The sequence below is a fragment of the Pocillopora verrucosa genome, chromosome 1 (assembly GCF_036669915.1).
Source record: "Pocillopora verrucosa isolate sample1 chromosome 1, ASM3666991v2, whole genome shotgun sequence".
Lineage (NCBI taxonomy): Eukaryota > Metazoa > Cnidaria > Anthozoa > Scleractinia > Pocilloporidae > Pocillopora > Pocillopora verrucosa.
This window is the reverse complement of record NC_089312.1, coordinates 16,321,838-16,349,109: the sequence shown is the minus strand read 5'-3', so window position 1 is coordinate 16,349,109 and position 27,272 is coordinate 16,321,838. Positions and strand designations below refer to the sequence as shown.

General features: G+C 38.9%; 3 protein-coding genes across 3 annotated transcripts; 2 read left to right on the top strand and 1 right to left on the bottom strand.

The window, feature by feature from the left end:
- Positions 1–103: 103 nt before the first annotated feature.
- LOC131789222 (DNA topoisomerase 2-binding protein 1) lies at positions 104–17,389 on the bottom strand. Its single transcript, XM_059106301.2, has 14 exons — positions 16,035–17,389; positions 14,844–15,128; positions 14,297–14,541; positions 13,436–13,619; positions 12,187–12,857; positions 11,645–11,806; positions 11,111–11,308; positions 9,368–9,625; positions 5,956–6,102; positions 5,015–5,239; positions 4,030–4,397; positions 3,253–3,448; positions 2,362–2,545; positions 104–1,411 (listed from the first exon to the last, which is right to left on the bottom strand). The coding sequence occupies exons 1-14, from the start codon at positions 17,110–17,112 to the stop codon at positions 1,173–1,175; spliced, it is 4,440 nt and encodes a 1,479-aa protein (XP_058962284.2). The 5' UTR covers positions 17,113–17,389; the 3' UTR covers positions 104–1,172.
- LOC136283237 (inner centromere protein-like) lies at positions 6,904–8,161 on the top strand. The gene is made up of 2 exons (XM_066171731.1): positions 6,904–7,851; positions 8,006–8,161. The coding sequence occupies exons 1-2, from the start codon at positions 6,904–6,906 to the stop codon at positions 8,159–8,161; spliced, it is 1,104 nt and encodes a 367-aa protein (XP_066027828.1).
- A 1,086-nt stretch (positions 17,390–18,475) lies between the features above and the next one.
- On the top strand, positions 18,476–27,264 carry LOC131789223 (uncharacterized). Its single transcript, XM_066168505.1, has 7 exons — positions 18,476–18,718; positions 19,198–19,319; positions 20,613–20,945; positions 21,092–21,262; positions 21,898–22,011; positions 22,418–22,529; positions 22,811–27,264. Exons 1-7 carry the CDS (start codon positions 18,496–18,498, stop codon positions 24,214–24,216), a joined length of 2,481 nt encoding a protein of 826 aa, XP_066024602.1. The 5' UTR covers positions 18,476–18,495; the 3' UTR covers positions 24,217–27,264.
- The last annotated feature ends 8 nt before the right edge of the window (positions 27,265–27,272 follow it).

Genomic DNA, 27,272 nt, shown 5'->3' with positions numbered 1-27,272 from the left:
GGCTATGGAACGCTGGCCAAACTCCAAGGCGAATTTAAGAATAAAAACTAACGACAAAGTTTTTTTTCAAAACAATCAAATACTTACTTTATTGACATTTAAAACTCAATAAAATGCGTAATATCTTTAATTCAAAATGGTATGTCACTCAACACATCCTTCGCGCTGTCCTTTCAAGGACGTCGTTGTCTTTCTCCAGATCAACATATGCTAACTCAAACGCAACATTCTTCTGGACAGTTAGCCAGTCACATTCCATTTCCTAAATTTGAGCCAGCACGTAAATCGTTTCAAGGTAAATAAATCTTCTGATAGGGGATGCTCTAAGTTATAATTAATTTGATTAGCATTGTTTTACAATACCACAGACGGTAAGAATGGCAAAGGATTGCGATGAAGTGACTTCCCAAAAGGTGACTTCTCTAGAGGTTATTTCACAGGAGTCTAACTCAATTCATAAATATTTACCTCACTTACTTTAAAAAGAAAACGAAAAGACACCAGTAGTTTGAATCAGTCAATTTTCACGTCCTACAAATCACGTGGGTAGTAACGATGCAAGAGAGGGAATTAGGCTCTGCAAAGAACCGATAACAGAGCCTACATTCCCATCGTGTTCTGAACACTCTGAAATGTCTATGACACCATTGGACTGAGAAAAATTACCTCAGCAAGTGGACTTAACGTGGAAAAAATCGATCGTTAAATACATCAACAAAGAGAACTGCTAACGACACAGGTCACAATCTTAGGAAAACCTGCTAAAATAGACCCTCTTTGAACCCTTTACACCCTAACATCAGTATCCATATTCTCCATACTCTTCTCTGTACATTTCCTTTGGTACTGACAAAGAGAATTTGTTTAACACTGAATCAAAGTTTCTTAGGTTGGCGATCATTTCCTCTATCCTCAAGATCTTAATGAATGGAACAGCATTATTACTGTAAAGAGTCACTCTTAGGGTTTGAGGGGTTAGAATCTTTTTGGTTCACAAATTCTGTTGGTAAAAGTCCCCTTCTTCCAAATTTAGCAAGTCTGTTTCAGGACGAGTCTTGACTTCTTCCTGGAGATGCGAGAACTCTCTACTGATTTATACTCCAAGCCATCGTAGTACTAATGCTTTTAACACAAGATCAAGCGAGCGCCTTACAATCTCTCATCGTTTAAAATTAAACACGAACTCTTTTATCGCCTCCAGTGAGATCATCCCCCTTTCTCTTTCTTGACTGCCCAGGAACCGATCTGTCTTGTTCACCAGGTATAACTGGTTCTGAGAGTAAGTACTTCTGAGGGGGAGGTGGTGGATCCTGCATTAGATACTCGGCAATGTAATCTGGCTTCAAACACCAAACATTATCCCTTTGAAGAGCGTTCAGGTCAGAAGAATCCACTTTCGTTTTAGCTAAATCTAAAATAAAATAACAATAGAAAGTATTCAATAGATAAGCAACGGCGACAATTTTTTTTAACCTTCTTGCAAACACGTCATGCGGCGATCAATTCTAAGCTTCAATATCCCCCCCCCCCAACGGCAACTCACGAGCATTTGACCGTCGTCCGTACCTGGCTTGGGTGGGGAATTCGAACCAGAATTGTCAAGTCTTTCCAGTGGAATAAAAGTGTTTTCTCTTGAAATATGGAGGTGTTTAAGATAAATAGTTCCCTTCGCTAGCAAATGGCTTAGAAGAAAAGGTCTGCAAGGTCTAGGTTTTAAAGATTGATCAATATGTAGAAACTCACGATCGCTGATTTTGCCTTTTACAAAAAAGTCGGTTGGGGAATTCGAACATAGTTTTCGCTCCGGGAGCGGACATTTGAACAAACCAATCTTCAGAAGGCCAAATGTTCGGGGATTGTCGGGGGAGGGGGAGGGGGGAATGTTGAAGCTTCGAATTGATCGACTCATTTAAGTAATGTCACACATATAGAGGAACCTAAAAAGTGGGTCGTTTAAACTCCCAGGTGATTTTGAGAGACAGAGGGCCCACCTAACCAAAGTTTACCCCGGTTTGCGACCAGAAGTATTGCTACTCCGTTGAGGCCAGTTTATCATTGTGTTACCTTTTGGCAGTTTGTCAGTTGTGTAACGAGAGGTACACTGACCCGACAGGGAGTCGAACTCGGACCCTTTAACCCACAAATGAATAAAGTGGGTAAGTTTCTAAAGAAACTTTGATGCTGCGTCGGTGGGAGAGCGGAACAGGGTAATTTGGAATTATCAACTGAGTTGATAACGTAAATTGGCCACCGTCAAGAAATTTAAAGCTGACGTTTCGAACGTTAGCCCTTCATCTGAGCGATTTTTCTTTTAGTTGCGTGAGCAACTAAAGGAAAAATCAGCCAGTTCACAGTACTTACCTACAAATGCGTGCGTGAAGTCGCTAGTATTCTTGAACGGTGGCCTGCATCCCGAGACCTTAGCCCCTCCGGATTCCAACAGACGTTTAAATCCTGGCTGCCGTGACTTGTCCACGCACAGAAGAACCACCCAACTATTGAATGCACCGCAGGACGATGGACTTTTACCAGCTTCGGCAGCGGCCTAGGAGTTAGAGTAAAATTTTCACAATACAATAAAAAGCTTTTAGCTGAGGAGTATCAGTTGATCGTGGAGAGTGATCGTCTGAGTGTGAGCATTCTTGGGACTGAGGCCGGCTTTTATCTATGGTAATGGCCAACGTTTTAACAAATGAGAGGAACAGACGTCACCTTCAATACTGACATCTACTCAGATTGTGGAAACCTCAGTCACGGCCAGGAACAAAAGGTCTTCTCAGGACTATTTTGTTTATCTTCAACTAAATGTAGCAATTGAAAAAGTTTGATAATGGCTACAGCGAATTTTTGAAAAGCTGAAGGTTCAAACGATGTCGTCCGATGCGATGTGCGGACGATATAGGACTACTTTCCTCCAAGTTTAATGACTTGCGTGAGAAGACTGGGAGATTGACAGAGAAAGCAGCCAAAGTAAGCTTTAAACTTAATGCGGGAAAGTGCAGGACACTGAGCACTGAGTTTGTTGGGAACAGGGAGAACATTGTGGTGAATGCTGAGCCCTTGAGACTCTACGCTGAGCTTGGCCATAACTAGGTTCATATATGACACGCGTTCCACAAACTGAAAGGATCAGCAATTTCAAAAGCTTCGTGTGAGAAATAAAATAATAACAATTGCAAAATTTACCCTCTGTAATTAAATAAAGAGAGACGTTTTTCGCCCCTGAATTCCTCGTTTTATCTGTAGCCTTACCGCTCTTTCCTGGCGAAGTTTGACTCTCCACCGTCGAGCAGCAGCAGCAAGTTTATTGTGAGGTTCTCCAGGGATTTCCTGTCCCCATTCGTGGGGAGACTCTTCAATAAAGAAGCCAGCTTCCCGACTGGCTTCCAAGAACGACTTGTGCAGAACCCACTTCCCAGCGGCCACTGCAGCAAGGTACTTTTCATTCCTAAAGATTTTGAAAGGAAAATCATCCTACACAAGTTCACACCGCATAGGTGAAAAGTGCTTTTCGCTCTCGCTGATTGTCTAGCTTGAGGGTTACTAGCCAAATACTACTAACCTCTGAGAAGCAAAACAGGAAGAGCAACTAGTGACTTAAGTTCCCGTTTTGCTGCGGTTAGCTAACAGGAAAGTCTACCGATAAACGTGGCAGAAGTTACAAAACTGAAAACCAAAATGGCAACAAAGTTCGGTTTGACAGCATAACTGCTAATACACGAGGTTTCCGTAACAACCCTTTCTAAAGCTATAAGATGGAACATCTTCCGTTTTGCACCATTGTTTCAAGACGAGAACGGCAACGGAGTCAAACTACAACACCCAGGAAGTTTACTATTCCGCATGAAAGGGAGAAAGAAGTATTTAAAGAAACAAATTGCTAACTGCGAATAAGTATCAAGCGGCCAGATTCATTACCTCCTCTTATCTCCCCCCCCCCCCTCCCCCCGTCCCTCTCTCTCCATCTTTTTTTTTTTATTACGGTCACCGTGAAAAGTATTACAGTAAGGAGTCGGTTTTGTAACTCACCTGTTTGGTTTACCAACAACCACATGCGTGCACTCAGGATTAAAATAAACCGTGTCAAACACTTGTCCTCCGAGCTGCTCAATAAGTGCAGAGTAATCTATCTTCTCCTGAGGCGTCATAACCGACAGCTGGAACTTGGGCGTAGACAGAGCACATGGTTGTGTTTGATCAAGTGCCGTGGTGTCCAGAAGATTCACAGGCTGGGGTTTGTGGGTGTCTTTGATTTGTAGGCCGATTGGCAGAGCTGCTGGTGTGGAACTGGTGACAGGTGTGGGAGGGTCAGACTTAATTGTTACGTTCATTTCTCTTACGTGACGTTCAGCTGCGTTGTTCGCGTCGGTGTGCGTGACCCCCATGACTGTGGACTCCTTTAAGGCAAGAGTTTGTACGTACTTTAGGGAAGATTATAAAAAGGCTTTGCAGGAATGAACACTTGTTTTTGGCAATGTCGTGTGTGTCAAGTTAGAATGAAAAGCACCAGAAGACAAGAAAGGGCAGAAAGAATACACCTGACAGCTGCCTTTGCATTTCGTTAGAGCAAGTTTCACAACTGTCAACAATAATGTGAGATTGATGTCGTTTTGCATAAGTACATATTTTGATTGAGTCCCTTAAAACCGAAAAAACCGAATTGATCACATCGGCCAATCAAAACAAAGGTAAAGATCAAATGGAATCAATGAGAACTCAGAACTAATAGAAGCGCGGGAAAACGAGGGTCACCAAGTCACGACTGGTTTTAATTTCGAAACGATTGGTTGAAAGGATGGCGTGAAAACTAACGCAATCTCAGATTAATAACGACACTCATATGAAAATTGCTCTGATAGGCTCTGTGACTGAATGCAATCGGACGCAAAACTCCAACGAGTCGTGGCCTTGTTCACTCGCGTCTACTCATTACTTTAAGTTTCTTATTTGCTCAATGTGGTATTCATTTTCCTTCTGATTGACCATTATGCGGCACAATATGCATCAGTCTTACCGTGTTTGTATTGCTGCACGGTCTGTGTTCCTCCTCGTCCTCCGTGTGGGTGTCAGGGCTGGGGCTGCAGCCCCTCTTGAGCTGTGCCATTATCTTCTCACGCTCCATCCGTCCCGCGGGATCGTCATAAGTGATAGTATCACTTTGCGAGTGTTCACTGTCATCGGTTGCTGGCAAACGGGACTTGACCCGTGAGGATGAATTGCTGTTATCACCTTCATTAGACTAGAGAGAGTAAAAATTGATACATTATCTCCGCTTTTAAGGAACAACTTTGACAAGGGAATATAAACATTTCTCAAAACAAGGGGGAAGGGGGGGGTGGGTGTGATTGCTTTCTCGCTCAAAACGGATGAAAAACAAGTATTTCCAAGAGAAATTAAGAAAACGGATAGAATTCCATCTACTAGAGTCGAAAGTTAACACAAATCAAATCCAAGTAACTGACCTGCTTTACTTGCCAATTTATGACTCCCTAATCTTCCTGGTTAGCTTATCATTAAAGATATTTTCATTTATTTATTTTTCGATCGTTGTTGATCTTAATTGGGAATTGAAGGAACTCCGACCGGTTGTAAGGGGATAAGAAAGTTCAAATCTCTCTTTTGCGTATCAAGGTACCGCAGGTACAGTAGTTATCTGACAGATAAAGATTGGAATACGGTAAAGTCTGTACTCTAGCCAAGAGCCCATTCAGCTGGAGCCCCCCGGTTCCTACAGCATGAAGCGAATAGGAGTATTACCACTCCCCATGGATGGGATGTCAATCCATCGCAAGGTTACCCTTCACCATTTCATCAGACTTCCCCTAAAGCTCGCCGGTACCCATTTATACTCCTGACTGGAGAGGGGCAACGTGAGAGTGAATGTAACAATAGCACAAATGAATGAGGAATGGAGGGAAGTATGATAAGGTACAAAATCGACGCCAGGCAACGTACCTTAGAACCAACACGTGATCGCAGCCTTGATGATGTACGTTTCGTGGCCAAAGACATCTCAGATGTTACATTTCCTGTTGAATTGTGGGAAACGCTGCTTGAGTTGTTGGATGACGTATGACGCCGGCTTCTTCGTCTCCCTTTTACCTATTGACAACAAATGACACATAAAACCATGATAGCTTAGTAAAGAATAAATTGAATATTTTTTCGCAAAGCTGGAACAAGATAACACTGAGTTCAGTTTCGATTTCTTGGTCGATTCTTCTAGCAACAGAGCTAAAAAAGAATCGTTAGCGACATACTGTACGTAAGATATTACATAGTTGATATGAATTTGAAACAACACATCCGCTTAACTCTCTAAGGGGGCATAGGGCTAAGACACACTGTTGCAAAATGATGTCACAGAACGGCTTAAAACAGCACCAGGTCTACGAAATATGTGTAAGAAATATTTTAACTAATTATCGCGGTTTATGTCAGAGTAAATAAATGGTGGGCGCGAAAACAGAGAAAGAAATTTGAAGGTATGCATGAAAATAAGGTGCCCTGTTAGATAGCGCGCCCTTCGATCAGTTAGTCAATGTTTCCTCGCGCGAGCACACTACCTAAGACAAACGTTGGCATTTTCAAAAGAAGCTACTCTTTCATGTTTTAGCGAAGTAAATTATCACGTAACATGGACGATCAATTTTTCTTTTACTTGAGGTGCCAAAATAAATAACCTTCAGTAAATGCACGGAGTCAAAAGCACCAGAAATAGCTACGAAAATTCCACTGCGCGTGCATAATCCTCGTCATAACAGATCCCTTTATCACGTTAACACCGTCACCACGACAACTCAAAACAGTTCGTTCAAACAAGTAACCTTGTTGGAAGCTTCGCGCTGTGGACTTTTCGAAAGTACGGAGTTTTAGCGATTTCAGAGCTATTTGCCGTATAACATGTGCGGATCTCTTTTATCTAAGTTTTCTAAATCCGGTAACAAAGTAGCCCCAAAGAGCGACGCAGATTTTGAAGAGCTCAAACCAGTCGGGAGTAAAACGAAATCGGCGGATAAGACGACGCCCAGTCCAGTGAACAACCCAGATGTTGCATGGAAAGAAAACTTTCAAGAGGAACCTGAGATGGGAAGCTCCAAGGTTAGAGAAACAGGTAGCAATTCAGAAGATTTGTCTGACAAACATGAAGATCCGGAGAGAAGAGCACTAGACAGTGCAATAGCTATTTTGTCAGCCCAAAGATCGACAGTCCCAAATGACCCAGCGACGCGGGTGATGCAGAGCGGAAGAGAAATCTTGGAAGCTCAAATAGATAGCACGCCTTCAAGTTCAAATACGATCGCCTATCAGCCTGCAAGTTCTACACGATCTTTGCTCATGGGTGAAACTTCCAACGCCATTGCATTTGAAGTAGTTGTCGGGTACAGGCCAACTGTCCGCCCAACTGCTCGAGTGCCACGGAGGCTGAACAAGTTGGAACGACAGCCAAAGATATCGAAGAAGCAGATTAACGCCAAACATCTGGCAGCAGAAGAGCGAAAACTAAGGGAGCTTGAGAACATCCGTGCCCGGGCCAGTAGTAGGGCAGGAGGTATCAGACCGCACCCAGCAGAGGCGGCCTCCAAAGCTACTGCTCAGAAAATTGCTGCAAAGCAAGCTGCCGCTGATAGAAACAGAAATGAGATGATAGCGATAAAGAAGCAATCCGGGATTAAAGTCTCACGTAAGAAAAACAAGATCGCTACTGCTCAAGTTGCCGCCAGAGAAGACCTGCAATCTGCTATTAGACGGAAAATGGATAGATCTAAGGACAGAAAGGCGGAGCAAAACTATCAGCGATACACGCAGAAGAACCTGAGAGAGGAGCGTGCGAGGAAAGTCAGAGAGAATGTGAGTATCGCTTTTTCATGATTCTTTATAAGACGCGCGTAGACAAGAATTGCCACCTCCTATCACCTTAGCAACCCACTTACTTTCGTTTACCTTAATTATACAATAATCTGAAGTTTAATGCGACGCCTGTTGTCATTTCAACCTTTGTCAGATTGAACGTATGCTGCGAGAAGAGGAGAAAGAAGTCCTTGCAGATCTTCGAGAATTAGAGGCAGACCAGGCGTATTGTGCCTCTGACAGTGACGAGTCGTGGGGTAACAACGAGAGTGAAGTTGTTTACGAGTGGAAAGACTTCTTCAATGATTAATTACACTGAATGTCTCACATGCGCACTGGAAAATTGCGCAAAATAACAACCATCTTCATTATACAAAAAAGGAAGGAGCAAGTGAGCCGCATAAAAACGCTATGAAAACTCGAGTCAGTCTTGTCCACTGCGTTATCTCCTTCTTTTAAGCTTCTCTTTATTTTTAAAGAATTGACGATCACACTACCACCGTGACAATACTATGCTGTTGGAAAAGTTCGCCTAATACAGAACCCTGAAAATGAACATATTTTCTCGATTGATGACAGGCAGAACTATGAAGCAATCACGACGAATGATGGCTGATAAAATTGCTAAAGCTGCTTGTTATCAACGAGAAACTGAACCGTTTTAATCTCATTTGTAGGAACTTAAAACTTAAAACAACCGCAAATGTTAGGTACTAAAGGTCTTGAGTTTACTAAGAAAAAAGTACATCGAATGTGAGGTTTCAATTTTTTGAACTTAAAGCTAAATAAACTGGTGATTTTGTACGCAAGGTGTTTCTCACTGCGTGTTCCCGGATTTCACGAAACACTTTTTGCCATAGAACCTTTGAACAAGAAACAGCTGTTGAGGCTCTCACCTTTGTTTCGAAAAGTCATCATCAACTTCGCCGTACAATTAATACAAACGTTTGTTATTGTGGACAATGTTAAGAAAGCTTGTAGCTTTAACTGGAAAAACATTTATTTGCTGCCACTACACGACGAGATTTCACCAACCGCGCAAAAGTAAACACGAGTATTTTTAAAGAGCAACCCAGAAGCGTTGTTAGGATTTAGGCAGAGAAAGCAAAGCACCTTTCAGCTGTTTTTGAGAAACGAACAGCCACCAGAAAGAGAACAAAATTACCTTAGGTAACCTTCAAGCTCAAAAATCGAAGAAATAACAAAAGGTAACAGCCTTCTCCCTTATTTTAATCACGACAGGAAAAAGAAATGTTTCAACTGGTAGAGCAACCTTTTACCAGTTGAATTTCAAGAATTCCAAGCGATTTTAGGTACTTATAGGAGGTACTTCAAGGGGGTAAATTCATCACAATCCTCAATCGTGAAAAAACACAAGCAACAGACCCGTTATGTTTGGTTTTGCATCTGATATGTCGAGAGTTTCCTGGATCAATCACAGTGCTAAGTTAACCAAACCTATCCAACCCTGGATTATCACTAAATTGAAAATGGCACTAATCTACACATTCCTGACCTTGGTAGCATCCATGATCGCCTCCAGCTGACGTTTAAAATCTTCTCTGGCCTCTAGAGACTCAAGTGTGGCCGGTCCCATTTGAGGATCTTGTTGAACCTCTTCTGCAATATCGCCTTCCACAGCCTGTTCCTCCCTTGCTAACTCCTCAGGCAAGCTTCCCGTCTTGCTCAGTTTTTCAGTTTCACTCGACTCACTCATCTTTGTTGCGAGTGACTTTCGTTTCTTTAGTGGTGACATCTCTTGTTCCGTTGCTGCCTGTAGTTAGAGAATGAAAAAAGTTTCAAGCGTCCTCTCAAGGCTTTCAGAAGCATACCATGCAGTCACTTAGCCGACATGTCATATGTTGAGTCAACTCACCGACAAACAACTTTCTGACACCGTAAGTCACCTCGCCAAGTATTTCAATCGACTCGCCGAAAGTAATCTGTCGCCGACTTTACAGCGTCTGATGACTTAACAATGTTAAATGACTTTACCATGTCAGATGAATTTGTTAAGCCATATCAAGAAGTGATGAAAGCTGCCTTAGTCCTTGTTAATTTTTAAACTTGGGAGTGATTCCACGCTGCTAGATAAAACTCACAATCCAAGTCATTTGCAAAGTGACAGCTTTTTATAATCGTATTAGATGGCTACGACGGTATTTTAAATCAAGAGAGTGTAATCATCACAGATGGCAAACCAAGTAAAAAAGCTTGGAAAAATTAAGATATCCACGAGATGACCAAGGACGTTTAAAAAAGAGAATGTCAGTGAGTTAACTAATGCTGTCGGCGAGTTGACAAGCGAGCAAAGTGATCGATATCCGTTTCATACTGTACGGGAAACCTACGACAGAGCTTTCAAGGAGTCAACATGAGTAACGGCTAGTTCATTATACAAAATTTTCCCTCAATTTTTCAAGTTAGTCATTACAGTCGGTTTTAATGTTTCCTATCCGTGGCTATCTTTGTTACTTTTCCCTGTATTACTGTCTCTAATAGTTAACAATTAGGTTACCATTAAATTTTGCGCGAGAAATGGGCGTGCGGCGGGTACGACTCTTTCCCAATGTCTCAACTCTTCCTTTATGTCCATTACAACGTCGGACATGCGTAAATGGATCAATTTTGGCCGGCCGCGCGCCAATTTCCCGCGCAAAATTTAGAAAGAAAACATAAGAAATAAACAGTGTGACGAAAATTTTGCGAAGTAATTGAAACGTTCTCAGAAATCTGTAAAACGTATTCAAGTTAGGGGTTTTTATCATTTGGCATTTTGTTTTGAGTTTCATTAAAAAACTTCGTCGAAAACTTCGTGAATTACTGACTCGAGTGGTTGTTAATAACCCTTATGAGGCAGCTTGATTTTGTCAGCCACCTAGCCGATGGACATACGCAAACGTTGACCGGTGCGTTGGCGATCCCAAGGTAAGCTTTCAGAGAAATTTCCAATTGATTGTCGAAAGTAATACGGGATTGCATTGATTTTGCTTTACTTCACTCCGTGATTGGTCCTTAAAACTCGTGCAAATCTCTCAACCAATCAATGCAAAACTAAAATCAATCACAACTTGGTCGTCCGCGTTTTCCCGCGCTTTATGGAGTTTGGTTGTTTTTACTTCAAGTTCTCCTTCAGATTGGCCGTTATGATTACTTTGGCTAATATTTTACGACACTCAATCAAAAAGCGCTCTAAAACTAAATCGAGAATTGCTGCGGGAGCTTAAACTAAACATGGCTTGTACACGACAATACTTACAGCTCGAGATGATCTTGTCATTCGTCTTCCCGTTGTCACCACAGGCAGACTTAACTTTGGATTAAAGGTGTGTGGATACATGGTCTCATCAACTCGCTCGTTTTTTTCTTGACAACTGTACAGCCAATGAGGAGACACTATGTGAATGCCACGATCCTTTGCCTGTGTATATTCCTTAGTTTTGTCATTGGATGGACCCTGGTGAGAAATATGATTATTTTTTTTTTCGTTCAACACAAATGATACCTCTACCTAAATTTGTCAACCAAACACAAAAATTCATCATCTTTTCAAGACACTTCATCACGACACTAGATGCTGGCATTTTGCTCTGACGTAGGGCTAACGCTTGAAACATCAGCTTTAGAAACTCTTTACATTGGCCAAATTACATTTTCAACTCAGCGCCACCACAGTTCGTTTAGAAACTTACCGCCTTTATTCACCTGCTTTAGGAATAGCTAATCTCAGAAGTATGCGAGCCACTTGTCCTACTTTTACCTCGAGACACAACTAAAATAGTTGCTCTCTAACCTGGTGAATAAGGTGAGTGCATGATCCATCGTAAAGCCTGCGATAATCAGCACCAAGAGATGATGCCAAGGTGAAGACTTCTGTTTGTTGCTGAGCCAACTTTTTACTCACAGATAAAATGACACCAACGAGAATACCTTGTTGTTGAGGTTCTCCATTTTCCTGCCCAATAAAAGCACAAATTAATGTCAAATCCACTTAGTACGCCAATTTTAGTTAATGGTTAAAATACAGAATTATTCGGCTCTTGACTGTTTATTAATCAACTGCAGTTATTTCTCAAATAACGGTTATATTCTACTATTACGTGATGATGATGATTGTAATAATAATAAAAGATAATAATAATGATAGTGACAAGATAAAAAGAATATTATTGTAATAATGCATTAACAAGAAATACCATGATGGTAAAAAGTGACTTGTGGTGGTATTGCTAAGTGAAGATTTTGTATGAAGCCCATTGTAAACTCTTAAGGATGATATGACCCAAATGAGACATGTACTTTGCATTCACAGCTTTTAATATTTCAAAAACAAACCTCTCTTCCCTTTTGGACATTGTCAAAAGTTTCATCATTGTCATTCCCCTCATCACTTTCCCTTGCGCTTGGAGCAACAGGGCCCAGTTTTTGAAGAGTCTGTTTGATGTTCTCTGCAAATAAATCACCCAGTGGAAAGCTGTTTCTACTACCCCGACTCTTTCTGCCTCTTAGGCTAGGACAAGCTGGTGAAGCCAGCTCCTCCATCACGTCAGCCAAGTCAAATGAAGGTCTGAAAGGACGGAAGTACATAGATGGCCTCTTCACAGGCTGCTTTTCAGTACTTCCACCAGAGCCACTGTTAGCCTTTTGTCCATGAGGGACAGATGCATCATCAGTTGTTTCCATTGGAAGTTCAACTTTGTCAGTTTTTAAATTCAAGAGTTGAGTCGAGTCTTTGGTATCCTCATTGTCTACTCTCAGTTCCTCTGGTGGGCAAGGATCGATGACATCCATTGCCAATTTTTTATCACTGCTGACAGGATACTTGTCAAAGGGAACCAAGGTGCCATCTGAGGCACAGGAAAATAGCCAATCTCTACTTACTACAGGGATATTCCATTTTATAGCTGCTTTGTATTTGTTTCCATCAGGATGTTGGCACAAGAGATGTGTGCTGGCCTCGTAGTTCCCACTTGCTTTACGAACAAAGTATTCCTGACAATGAGCACCTAATCAGCAAAATAGAAACATTTTTCACTGAAGAAAATGTTTTAAATAACTGAGGTATATGCTTTTCAATCAAGAGGAGCAGTCATTTACTGAAGCTAAATAGTTAAAATCCTACTCTGTGATGGCCTTCAGCCTTTCCCTTGGTGGAGACAACAGAAAAAGAGGCAGATCAACAAAACCCAACATAAGGGATTACTAATTGATCCAATACCAAATTTCCCCAAACTAAAGTCACAATCATTGTATGGAAGACAATATGGAGAATTTCTTGAGTTGAGGGCTTAGGACTAACAAAAGACTAGCAAGAACCATGAAAAAACTCAGTACATGACAGATCCTTAATAGAGGGAGCAGTCTCTGAAACCATTGCTGAGAACTGAACACTCTTGTCCTGGGTCTAGTTTTTTTAAGGGTGGATGACACTATCCAAGGGATAAATTAAAATCAAGTGGAAAAGTGTCAACAAAACATAGAGCCCTATCAAATAGAGAGAGCTTTATCCAGCAGATAACATTATCTACCCTTTGAACATACTACAATAAAAGAAAAAAATTAAATCATTTTTGGCAAGATTTACCCAGAAGTTCTGCTAGTTGATACAGGTGGTCTCTTTCTACTCCTGTAAACTGACTGATTGACAAAACACATCCACTGAGTGGTTTTTCAGCATCTGGGATGCTGAATGGCTTAAAGAGAAAGCCACTCTCCAGGGCCAAAAGATGGCCACATTCCAAGCTCTTCTCTAACCAGCAAAATGTAACCTGTAAGATATTTCAACTTTGTTATAACTGCAAGCTTCCTGTGATAATTTTTTTTACCTGAATGTGAATCCCTTAACTTTAACAATGATCCCTTGTTAAAAACCTTTAGAGGATAAGACTAAAGAAATAAAATAGCAACACTTTCTGTTTTGACAAGGGATCAGAAAGGATATTTAAACATTTACGTCCATCCAAGAAGAATTCTCAAGCTGAATTTTGATTCCTGAATGGTTATTAGTCTGCCAAGGACCCAATGTGCAGCACATTCTCTTTGTTACTCCACACCATTTCCCTTCAATTATCATTTCCAAAAGAAAACCTTGATTAAAAAAATTTAGTCTCAGCAGTCAAGTGACCTACAAATCAAGGCTTTGATTGTTGTTTGATTGTTTTCAACTCTGGAAGCTGGGGTGAAATGCAATTTTGTCACAAGTAACCACCCTTATATGCCTTCAGGTTTCAAAGACAGTGTGATGGAACCCTCTTAAATTACTGGTTGGTGATTTTAGATTGTAGGAGTTAAGTATCTTTACCATGAATATAACAGGGTCACCTTGCCACCTTCTATTTTATTCACTCAGTCTCCTACAATTTACTCACTATAAATTATTGTTTTCTTCCACAGAAGAACATGTTAAAATTGTATACTGTAAGTATGCAAACATAAAGTTACTTACTAGCTGTTTTGCATGTAAATCTTCTTCAAGAACTGTGTTCATTGGCAATACTGCATAGTCAGCTGTTTGTCCACTGGCAACAGCCTTTCCTCCATTGCCCTCTATAAGATGCCAGAGGTGTGTCAGCTGTTCACTGGAAAAACCAGCCACTGTGAAGTACTTTCCAGACAGTAATCCTTCTCGGAAAGCTTCTTCTTCTTTGTCATCAAGTGTAGCATCAGGATCAGCACTTAGACTACTGTGCTCTGGTAGGTGAAAAAACTTCAGTAATTACTAAATTCAAGGTCTGCACAGCAAGTTAAGGGTGATGTAGCCCAGTCAATTTAACCAAAAAGGGAAAAACTAGGAATCTTAATTAACAACTCTACTGTACATCTGAAGGGTTGGGAATCAACCTCTTCATACATGTAATAACTTCAAATGACTCACATGCACCCAAAACAAAAAGAGTCAGTTTGAAATTATCTCAGTCTGCTTATTAACATGTTTTAACCCACAATATTTACAGCAAACTCATAATTCTCATGTTAACTATACTATACTGAACCTTTGAACTGTGCACTAGTGTCTCCTTGAGGAAGGTTGTGCACAGGTTCATTGCCTTTCCCTTCACTCTGAGGCAGATATTGTAAGAAAACATCATCATAATCATCATCGCCATCACAATGATCCTCCTTTGGCTTGGCCTTTGTGTCCTTATGATTTTCCTCTGATGCATTTGGCTGAACAGAGACACTTTTTGCTGCTTTTGAAACGGCTTTATCAGGATCCTCGTTCTCTTTGCATGACAGTGAAAGATCTTCCCTTTGTAATAGATCTGAGATAAGATAAGCTGCAAAGAGAAAATACAATGGAAAAAAAGTGATTCAAATTACTATAGATAATAATTTGCATCCAGTCAAGGGTCAAGTTCACTTGTGTCTAAATTATAGACTTAAGTATTATTAACTTCTTACCAAGCATGAGGACTGCACTGAGGAATATTGGCCTGAGGTTGTGGCAGTATGGACAAAACACAGGGAGTTTAGTGCAGAAACAACTGAGGGTCTATATTCCTCAGCAGCTCAAGGAAGCAAGGTTAATAAGTAGTTTATTGCAGGGCACTCGCACAAAACTTTTTTGTTTTGAATTTGATGTCTTTTGCAAACAAAAATACATGGTGCATGACCATTTCCATGGAAATGGTCAATTTTGCAAAATCCCAACCAAGCAAGAACCAATCGTTGCACTAGGATTTCCTTAGGACTTCTTTTCTATATAGTAAAGGATTTTATCACATTTGTAAGAGGAAAAGTGCCCAAGGGAGAGTTTGTTCAGTTCATCTCCATATTATTGAGGACCCAGATATTGAGAATAATCTGTTTTATGAAGTATCATAATCATAAAATATGTTATCAATCATTCAAATGTACCAGTGACTTATGACATCATTAATAGCAAATGGTATTAAAAAATAAGTTTAAAAAAATTTAATACTGTTTGTTCATATCTTTACCCATTGAGCAATGTTATTACCCATAAGGAGTGACCAGAGATCAATTTTTACTTAAAAAATCAGTACATCTTAGGGAAGAAAGGTAATGAGAAGTGAAAAAAAAACTATTAACTACATGTACATAATATTGCCTGATTTAACAACAAATTCTCTTGTCATTCATTGTAAGAATTGTATCTATTAGTTAACACTGTGAAGAATTGTTCTTTGGAAAGTGAGCATGGAAAGGTGAAACACACTTACTTTCCTCTGGCAGCTTTTTCCCTTCCTTTGCAGAATCCAAAATCCATTGAACACTAACAACAAAAGCTTGAAAATCACAGTTTCTCAACAAATCAATATCTGCATTGATTCTATTTCCAACAACAACATGCGATACAATCTCATTGATCTGATTGAATCTTGTCCCTCCTCCAGAGTTGATGATCTTTCTAAGCTTCTCCAACTTATGCCCAGAAAATCCACTTAAATAAATTTTGCAACCATCCAGAAACATATTCCCAGGCTGAACTCTAACATCAAATTCAGAGCCATCTGGGTCAGAAATGTGAGTCTCTCCTATCTTGGAAACATTTTCCAAAGCCTTAGACTGATTAGATTGCATACTGTTTCTTCCTGAACTAGGGATCAAATCTTTGTTACCATGTTTCTGTGCACTCTTGTATGCTGCTTGTGCAGCTTTATTTGATACCTTCATCTCTGTGCCACTTTTAGAAGTATTGCCTTTGATTAAGCTACCTGACAATCTTGCACCTGCTTGTGAACTGTTATTTTCTTTATCAGGTTGAGTGTAATAGCTTGACTCATCCAGACACAAGCCTGTCTGAACTGAGTCATAAAACCATTGTGTACAAACACAGTGAAGATTCCACCTTCTTGCATACTCATATTTTTCACCCCTTGGGTCATCGACAAGTAAATGGGTACAAGTGTTCATATCAAGTGCTCCTGAGTACGTTCCGCCATGTTGTGTCACAAGTTTCTTTATTTCTTTTCTTTTTTCTGCATCAATACCTGTCACACAGAGAGTAATTCCCTTGAATGTTGGGCATTTGAATTCCATGAATTGTTCATCTGTGGCACACACATGTTCGTCCTGACTAAGCTCCCAGCATTTGTAAACCCACTGTGGTAATAAAATTGGTTTATTGAAACTACATGCAACCTTGTACTTCTTAGATCCCACCTCACCCGCAACCAGGTGAGTTACTGCGCTGGTGAAGTCTTTCATAACAATCCCTCCCATCAGCCGGATAAGATCGTAAAGCCTATCTCTCTCTTCCCGAGGAACACTAGTACAACTGATGGCAATGCCTCGCATGGCTACACAATAAACTGGGTACTGGACATTTGGCAGCGGAGTCTCTGTTTGTAAACACGATAATATACACGGTGGACCGACGATCCTGCAATTTCTTTCCTTCAAGTACTCGAAACTTTGTCCTTCAAAATTCTCCAAAATGTACACCGATCGATGTATCTCCAAATCAATATTTTCCAAATTGCTCGCGGAAATCCATTCGCTGTTCAAATCGTATTCCTTACTAGCTTCCAAAGCTCGTAATAGGTTTTCCTCCACGCCATCGACTCATTAATACTTATAACCTACGATATTTTCATCATCGCTCGCCTTTTCCCTCTTTCCCCTGATCAGCACATGAAATCGACAACCTGTGTGGGTAGGCACTTCCTCACACCGCCATCTTGGATTTCATCGCTTCGGATAGCTCCGCGTTTACATTACAGAATAGTTACCCCTAGTTCATTTCCTCTATTATTAACTGTTTTCTGCGAGGTGAAGCAAATAAATCAATCGACTCCTTAAAGAAACCTTTCAAAACGAAAATTTTAAAGCAATTTTAACTAAAATATCGTCAATTTTAAATCAAACATAGTTTCTTTTGGCGGGAAAAGGTACGCAATGCGCACTAACTTGTAATGAGGTCACTCTATCCAATAACTCTTTGCTGCGGAAATGTTTGTTTGCCTAGTCCTAGCGTTTAGAACGTCCGCTATGGTTGAGATAGTGAACGTTAAAACACTGACAAGTATAACCATTTCCGTTTGAGGTTGGATCCCTATTTTTGGCCGTTACGGTACGTCTACTTCCGATGTATTATGGAAATATACTGATGATATTCCGGATACCCGTTGGTGAAAACTTGGCATATCATTATTTGGACTACCAAATATGTCAGAAGCTGTTGAACCTCAAGAATCCCATCGGATATACAGCAAATTTGGAAGTTTCCAAAATAGGTATAGGTCGCTTTGCAAGAACGAAAGGAAAAAAGCTGCACCCATATAATGACAGTGCTTTTAAGGAAACTAAAGTGGGAATAATATTCCTAATTATGATTTATTGCCAGTGCTGCAAGTTTAATTGACGTGTTGACTAACGGGAGGAACAAAATTTCATAATGTCATTGACAATTTCATCATGCGGGTATAATGAGGTATTAATATATTTTGATGTTTACAGTAGACATCTTTTTTTTTTTCACATTGCTTCCCCTATCTTTCTGATGGATGCAAACTGTAGTCTCAAATCCGTGTTAAAAACTATAAAACTTAAAGATCTCTTGAAGACTTGGCTAAATCCAGGGTTTGATATTGGAACAGGAACCTTTTGAAGATTAAAGACTTTAACTAATTGAGCAACAACATTTCCCTCTTACAGGCCCTCACGAAGTCCATAACGAGAATGCACGTATATCTTAAAGATGGAAATCAAAGGCGTTGGGTTACCAATGTTCATCTTCAAGAGGGTTTTAGTCCCTGTATTGGCAACGGAGCCATGAAGAAATCGTGTGCAGATGTGTCGAGACTGGAGCCAGCAATTTGGTTCAAGGTTCTTTTACTAGAATCAGTATCTGTTGACTGTGGAAGAAGGATAGTTAGCTGGTCAACTGGAAGTCACCCTGAAGGTTAGTGGTCTTTTCTTTTTTAAGCAGGCTGTCAATAAGAGCCAGTAGCTGGCCATTTCACTAAATGTTTTGAGTTGGGAGTTAAGAAGTTTGATTCGTTCATACATGTGTATTCTGTAGTATGTCTCACGCAATTCTAATGATCTTTAATTCCTTTCTCATAGCATATCTGTCCATGATCAGTCATCATTCAGGGCTTGAAGTAGTGAGCAACTATTAAACAATTTCCTGCCTAATAAACTGTTTGTTTGGTCACTCTGTCTTTCCCAGCCTTCTTCACCAGTCATATCAATCCACAGCTATCACTTACTATGGAAATAATAATTCTTTTTAAGACTTAGAAGTCAAAATAACCCAAAATTTGCATAAACAATTCTTTTAAAATCTGCATTAATCACCACCACCTTCAGTGAACGTATGACTGATTTTGAGACTAAACAAAAAAAACTTTTGGCATTATTCTATTTCTTTTTGTTTAGATGCAGACTTGCCTAGTCAAAGGACATGTTACATGGAAGGAGAGTGTTATGATTATGATGCAGACATAGACGAACTCTTCCACTTGGCTGCAAAAGTTATTTGCCCAGCTGGTCACGAAGAGGTATGTATTTGTCATGAAATATTGCAACTTCATGCAAATCCTGCTTGAAATTTTTATCGAAATGGCATTTGATGTTATCTTACTTTCAATATTTCTATATTAACAACTGCATTGTTAAGTGGAGGTTGGGTTCCTGAGACATCCAGGTGCTTCCACTATTGGCAGCCAGCTCCTACAGTAAATGGAGACTGCTCCCATGGCTGGCAAACCCTGGTAACCCAGCCATATCATGAGCCCCCATGTAGGAAAGAGAAACAGGCACCTATCACACTGAATAAACGGTGGAAACAGAGAGGGAAGTGGTGGGTGAAGCTGCTTGGACGATGAGCTGGCACCCCAAACAACACTGCAATTACAAAGCATATGCAAGAATGTCTCAAATGAAGAGCACAAAGAATTCTGACGAATTTGCATATGCAAAAATCTTGGACTACTTTAGAGAACACTGATGCTCTTTCTTTTTAACTCCATTAAATTGCATTCAATTCCATTTGTTTGGCCATTATTGTTTAGGCTATAAATTGGCTATAGCAGTCTTATTCCCACCAAGCACCTTTTTTCTTCAATTTTAAAAGACATTTGAGAAGAATGGATGAAAGATCTTAACAGTAACACCTCACAAGGAAATTTTTTTCTTCAGTTCAGTTTTCTTTGCTTGTCGCTCCCTTTTTTTTTTCTTTTTTTTTCAAGTTCTAAACTTAAGTTTTGGAAAAAAATTGTCTTGAAAAAGTTAACAATATTTTTTTGGTGGTTCATAGTTTTGTTTGGTTTCAAATGTTCTTTTCTAAGAGATAACAGAGATTATCATTGATAGTTTGTGGTTTCTTGTTAATCTATAGGATGGCTGGTGTGTTTTGGAGTGAGTTTGTTAATATGTTGTTTTGAGAATTATTCTGTTTATTAAGTAATTCTACCAACCCTCCTCATTGCTAGCATTTTTTTTTTTTAGGAAAAGACTTCTATTATTGACCTAACTGACAGAAGTAAATTTTAATTTGCTCTCTTTTGTCTATGATTATGTTAATAAACTTACAATAAAAGAAACAAAAGTTAACTTTGTAGTTATGTAAATTAAGTCAAAACCAAGGGATGATTTGAATTGCAAAATAAACAACTATACCTAAAGATGATTTGTACCTACTGGTGTATCAAATATTGATATACAAAATCTTGATATATTGTTTATTTTTTGAAAAATTTATATTCAAAGCTAACACACATGTTTACTTAGTAATAGTAATTCAGTATTTATCAGAATATTAATTTTTAGGTCTGTTATTGATTTTATTCCAGAATGGAGTCTCACAGCCCTCAGATGAAGATTATGAACAATGCCTTTTACGCATGCTTCACTGCTACATCCTACCTAAGATAACCTTACACAAGGATGACTTAGACAAAGTAATGAATGCCAGAGAAAAGCAGGCTCAAAGCATCCAGGAACTAGATAGGAAGGTCATTGATGAATGTAAAACCATTGATGCTTGTGAGCTACACATGGAAGATTTACGCACTCAGTTTCTACCTGACCTGGAGAAATTTATTCACCGGGGCTGGTGCTCTAAAGGGTTTCTTGAAGTACTCCTTGAGGACATTGGTAAAGAAGAACCGAGACTACGGAAACAGGTATGGTAATTGTGTGGTTTTAATTACTCAACCTTTAAATTATTTCTAACTATTGTGATTCCTGAAGAAAGATGTCTGGAGCATGGGCCCAAAAAAAGTAGTACCAGGTGTTTTATTTTGAATCTGAACCTCCATGTGTTTTGCAGATTGACAAGGCTCAAGATCAAGTGCAACATGCTAAAACTGTGGTAGCACAGAAACCCTGTGCAGCATCTACTGAACAGCTTAAGGCAGCTAGAGAACAGAGAAATGGAGAACAAGAAAAGCTTGAAGCCCTGCTTTTGACAAGAGAACTCATTGTTGCTGCTTCTCGTCAGGTATACTTTGTGAGCTCATTTTTTCTCCTAATAATTATGATGAGCTGTATACTGTAACTCTCCAATTTTGGTCTACATGTAACTTTTCATCTGATGAAGTGCAAATTACAATTATTTAATTAGGAACTCAGCTCCTAGTATTAACATAGTCAATAGTACTCTGTACCTAGTAATGCTCGGAACTTAGTAATAAATACTTCTTAGACTTGAAATTATTTTGTCATAACCCTGCTTATTTTAGTGGCTCCCTGCATTCAATGAAAGCGGTATCAAGCAGATTCTATTTTAAGTGGATAGTCTTAACCAAATTCTCAGATTTTTACTCCTGCACTAGGGATAACTCTGAATACCCTTAACAGGCAAATGTACTCTTTGTTACACAAAATCATTATAAAGCAAAATAGCTTCATAAAAAACAAGAATTTTGTATCTTAGCCTGCTTGTAATTACAGTCCAAGAGTTCACTTTTAACTTACTTTCAACAGTAGTATTTACAAATTGCTCTAAATGTGATAACAGCAATCTAGTGATATTCTGTCTATTTAATCAAAAATTCCAAATTAAATACAGTCTAATGACTTAGTGTAGTTTTTATTGATTGAATTACCATTTAGGGAACTTTAATTTAATTACAGGCTGAAACTGGTGGAGGAGTTGTTGCTGGACATCACTTACTAAAGCAGTACTTGGAACAAAGGGAGACACTCACTAGTCTCAAACAAAGCCGCAACAGACTTCTAGAACAGAAGGTAAATGGCTTTAACAGTGGCATTGGGAAGCATTCCCTATGCACTGAGCTGTTGTGGAATTATAAAACAGTAAACAGGGTCATCACAGACCACCTGTGTCCCACATATGTTTGGGACAATCCTCTAAAGTGAGATCTCATAGGTAGACAGGAAAAAAAGTATGTAAAATACAGCAGTGCAAAAATCCCCTACCTTCGGTGAAATAAAAAACTCCTTATGTCAATCAAATCTTGACAAATGTTCTTTGTTAGTAGACTCACTTAAGATATAGAAAGTGATTTTCCATTGTGATGTAGTTTCCCTTTCTTAGACTGTTAGTCGACAAGGAAGAAAATTTGTCCCAGTCTTTTGATGATGAACAATCCTGATGTTTGACTTTGTTTGTTTTTCCACTTTGTTTCCAAAGAATTGTGCTTTGAGTGTAAGAGAAATGTTGGATTCTGCCATGAAAGAGCTGATTGACAAAGGCCACACTGATGCAAATGATGCAAATGCTTTAGGATCTCGAGCAACAGATGGTAAGATATGGAAGCTTTGTAGCATACTCTGCTGACAACAGGTTTAAACATCATACACCACGTTATTATGAACACTGCACTCTTACAGACATAAGTTATGTCAACATGTACATGTATGGAACCAAACCATTTGTATAAAAGCTCTGTGAATCATCCTATGTTTACTAAATGAAAAATGTAATCCAAATATAGCAATTAACCAAGGAAAGGGGGGCTGTCACGTACAGAACTGTGTAGTACATCGATTAATTGCTCTCATTTTTTTCATGTGACATTGGTAGTCCTTGAAGGAGTTTGGAAGCCAGAATGGCAAAGACTGGGTGAAAGAATTGCTACTCTGGTGAACAATGAGGAGCATCCAGTTGGCAACCATTTCCAAAAGTTTTGCCAAAGGATCCAATCACTCTGTGAAGAGCTGCTTACCTCTGGAAGATTCAGCAGCTCTGAAGAATTTACCCCTTCATGTTCACCCTTTGGCAAGGCCTGTGCAATTCAGTATGAATCATATGGCATGGAAGATTTCATGACAGATAATCATAGGCTCAAACTCCAAATGTTACAATCTGAAATTTTGAAAGAGTTGGAAACTGCAACAGAGTTCTTGTCCGACATCTTTAACAACAAGGATGTGCATTTTAAAAACAAAATAAGGCTTTGCTACGAGCAGTGTTTTTATGAGAAAGAGCACCACTTTTTGGCTTGCGTCTATGAACTGGCTCATCATGAACATGTGGACAAGCTGCAAGGGGATGTACAAAGGCTCAGATGCCTCCCAATAAAGTTTTTGAATTTGCCAATGAAAGATGAGTGGTGGTTGGAGCTATTTGAGCAACGATCACTCCAGGCAAGTACAAACTCGGGACATTATCGTCCATTTACAGAAGCATATATGAATGGCACATTATTAGACCAGGCAGACCATGGTTTGAGTGGTTCTTATGACATGATTGATGAATTAGATGACTTAGTAGACAACACTACAGACACTCAAAATGGCAGGCACATAGAAGACATGGAATCATTCAGAAGCTTGTTCATCAGTGCTATTCGTCATCGCTCAAAAACCGTGGCCGTAGATGATGTTGAAAAACCTCTTGACCAACCCAACACAGGGCCTCCCAAGTCAAGGAATTCTTTTGAGGGTGCTTTAAGTTGTAGTGCACCCACAATGGTTCAAATCATTGATTTATGGAAGACAGCTAAGTGTGAACAAAGTTATGACAGTGTTGATGGAAGCCTGGAGATGAAGCCTTGTTTAAACAGGACACTTTCTAAAAGTGAAAGTAATCTAAGCAGAAAGGACAGCTCAGTTTCTGGAGAAACTTTTGAGGACCACTTTGGTCCTGCACTTCAAAATATCAAAGACATTTTCAAGGTCACAAGTCCTTTAAACAAACTGAAATGCCTGACATCATCCCTCCGTAAAATAACAAATGCTGTTCAAGAGCTGCGGATGCAGAGTGGACAAGATACCTTCACTGCAGCTGTAAATGCAGAGGATCTTTTGCCTCTGCTGGTCCTGATGATGCTCCAAATGGAACCTTGGGAGGTTGCTGCCATGTGGCCTCAACTGGTATTCACAGAGAACCTAATGGCACCCTTTTTGTCATCAGGATGTCATGGCTGGGCCCTGGTTGAATTTCAGATGGCCCAAAGGGTTTTAAATGATCTTTGTAATGAATTCTAAAGATTGCTTTTTGAGGGGATATGAGGAAATGAAAAAGGTCTAGATAACTTTTGATACACATTAACTTCTCCCTTTGTTTTCAAAGAAATACATGGTAGGAGAGAATTTGAAAGGAGAATGTGACATTCTATCAGAAGTCACACAAGGCTTTTTTCCATGCATCCCTACATTTTAAAGTATTTTGAATAATCAATTGATACTAACCAAGTATTTACTCCCCTTATCTGATTTCTAATTCTCCCTTCCAGTAAATATATATTTTGTTGTTAATTATTTGATGGGTAAGTGCTTATTTTCTTAACTTGTCTTTGAAAGTAATTACTATTAAGAGGTGAAGGTTTTTTCTACATCATTATAATAGTGAATAAATTATGACAGCAATCATTGCTTATGATTATTTATTACTAATTTTGCATCTGTTCCTAACCCTAGGATTATCATGACCATGCATCGTGATTTGTCTTTTTAATGTGACAGAGATGTCTTTTGTTTCATGGAAACAATTTAAATCAGATTCATTGGTATTTTCAATGATTGTAAACACTATTAGCTTACCTCTTGATGTTAGTGGTAATGTTATGTACATAGAAACTCCAGAGTTACAGACAGTAGGAAACATGTAATTTAAGGCATTACTAAACGTTCATGTACATGCAGAGTAATGTGACATGTATTAGGAAGTTTCTTTCTTAATACTCTCAGATCCAAACTATTTTCATAAATCCCTAAAACTTTGTGGAATGGTTATTCTTTAACCCTTTCCACCCTAACATCAGTAATGTATCCATATTCTCTGAACGCTTCTTTGTTCAATTCCTTTGAGAAGGAATAGAGGAGAATTTGTTTAACAATCAAAACTTTTGTTAGGTTGGCAATCATGTATGTCATTCTCATGATTGTAATGAATGATTCAGCAGTATTACTGTAAGGAGGAATAGCATGCTGGTCACTCGAAGGGATTAAAGGGTTAAGTTTCATCTTGTACAGGGTCTGGTATTTTTTTTTTTTTCAGGAGTTATAGTGCCCTAGGGTTCTTTGATGTAATGATAGCTGTCACATTTTGTGATGGATACATCTGTATTCACTTTATGCTGAAAATATGACGATCTTTATTATTAAGTTTTCATATATGTCTAATAATTTAGATTGGATTATCCTGGCTATATTTGTCAGCTGATACTTATGCAAGTGTCCAGTTATGCCAAATTTGAACTTGTATTTTTGATATCTCAAATTAGACACTTGTCAACTGCATGTCAATCAGGTGTACTTACTTGAGTGGATTGATTTTTTTCTCTTCCCCTTCTTCTGATAAAGCACTAAGGAAGGAGCTGATGTCATTAATAGCCCCCTTTTATGATTATCTAATGAAATTTGGTAATAACACACCCCTAGCCAAGTTTACACTATTTTTGGAAAACCTTGGCAATCTAGTTGTTTTCACATGGTTTATCTTTAGCCCACACCTTAAAAAGGAGGCCTGGGGTTGAAATTAACTTCTCTGATGTAAATTTGTGGAAGGACTATCAGAAACGGTAGCTCTTATGTGTCATTCAGTTCTGGATAACTGTCTTAGATTTCAAATCAACTTTTGAGTTGCAAATTCCAATGACTTTGATCTTGCAGGCCTGATTTTCTACAGTTTTAATCCACTAAGTCTAATTTAGTATTGTAATTCATAATATTGATATAGAAGTTTTTGAGTTTGTATGGTGCACCATTAAAATGGCTTTATTTGGACAGCTAAGATAGGTCTTAAGAGGGCTAAGACAGCTCCACCATTGGAGACACTGATTTCAATGTTTGACCATACCTTTATTTTACGAAACAAATGGTAGAATTTACTGATTTATGAAGGAAAATATTTTATGGTGCAGTAAAATAGTTTAGATCAGTAGCAAATGATGCCTGACTTTTTAAGGTGAATATAGATTGAATACTTCTCAACTTTTTTTTTAAAGTACCTACAATACATGCAATTAGAAAGAGTAATCATCACTTTTAGCACAGCACAGTGCTTCAAGTTTTATTAGGATATGTATGTTCGTAACCTAAAATTAAATTTGATAACCTTTATTGAACCATTTTAGGGTTAATGGGTTTAAGTTTCAAAGCTCCATGTGGTATGGAACAAAATTGCCTGCATATTGGCTCAATGGAATAGTTCTACTCTGCACACTTGTGGAATGAAATTTTTGTTTAAGATATAAATTAAATATTAATTTATGTATGATCATCTTAAAGAGAAGACACTTGTTTTTTGTCACTTTTATTCTTACTCCTGATGTGGAAAGCAAGTTTTTGAAATTTGAAACCATGCACTTTTAAACAGTGCCAGTGTGAATTTACTATTCATAGCCAAGGGATGGATAGACCACTTCATTTATGTTAAAAATGTACACAGTGTTCCTTTTAAGCAGCAATCTCATTGGTAAATATATATAATTATGTATTTATCTCCACATCTGTTGGGGTGGCATTCCCCTGTGATTTTTATATAGGAAGAATTAATTTCATAAAACAGTATAGATCTTTATAACATATTTTTTTAATGATGAATATTTACTGCTAGGGATAATAATAATCTACATGTCAAGTAATACAATAAACGTTTATAATAAATATTTTCTCAAAGAAGTACCAGGCACTTATTTAAATGATTAAATTTAGGTGAAAGGGAAGGGTGCTTATTGGAAGGAGGGCACTTAATCAGGGGGGGTTGTTTATCAAGAGAGTGTGGCAATAGGACAAAAATTAAAAGAACAGATGTCACATAAAGAAACTGTGCAAGCACATGGAAATAGATATAACTAGAGCAGGAAAGAAACCATTCCATTCTGATGTCACTGTAGTTCAAGCTTAAAAAGTTGTAAATAAAGTGATTGTGGCAATAGAAACAGGTTTTCCTTGTATTCCTACTATGTCAGAAAGTGAGGGAGGAAGCAGGTGCTTATTGACAGAGGGGGTGTAAAAGAGAATTGTCACATATGATGAAATACAGAAGTTGTCACCAGGCACTGATTGTTCAATACCAATAAAGATTTAGTATCACAAAA

What these genes read in the sequence shown, in the direction of transcription:
- LOC136283237 (XM_066171731.1), top strand. Translation starts at nt 6,904, where the DNA reads ATGTGCGGATCTCTTTTATCTAAGTTTTCTAAATCCGGTAACAAAGTA. An exon ending in CGAGGAAAGTCAGAGAGAAT is followed by an intron (nt 7,852 to 8,005) that starts GTGAGTATCGCT and finishes AACCTTTGTCAG; the next exon opens with ATTGAACGTATGCTGCGAGA.
- LOC131789222 (XM_059106301.2), bottom strand. Translation starts at nt 17,112, where the DNA reads ATGCGAGGCATTGCCATCAGTTGTACTAGTGTTCCTCGGGAAGAGAGA. An exon ending in TCAACTAGCAGAACTTCTGG is followed by an intron (nt 12,858 to 13,435) that starts GTAAATCTTGCC and finishes TTTGCTGATTAG; the next exon opens with GTGCTCATTGTCAGGAATAC. An exon ending in CGTGCAGCAATACAAACACG is followed by an intron (nt 4,398 to 5,014) that starts GTAAGACTGATG and finishes CTTGCCTTAAAG; the next exon opens with GAGTCCACAGTCATGGGGGT.
- LOC131789223 (XM_066168505.1), top strand. Translation starts at nt 18,496, where the DNA reads ATGCACGTATATCTTAAAGATGGAAATCAAAGGCGTTGGGTTACCAAT. An exon ending in GCCCAGCTGGTCACGAAGAG is followed by an intron (nt 19,320 to 20,612) that starts GTATGTATTTGT and finishes ATTTTATTCCAG; the next exon opens with AATGGAGTCTCACAGCCCTC. An exon ending in TTGTTGCTGCTTCTCGTCAG is followed by an intron (nt 21,263 to 21,897) that starts GTATACTTTGTG and finishes ATTTAATTACAG; the next exon opens with GCTGAAACTGGTGGAGGAGT.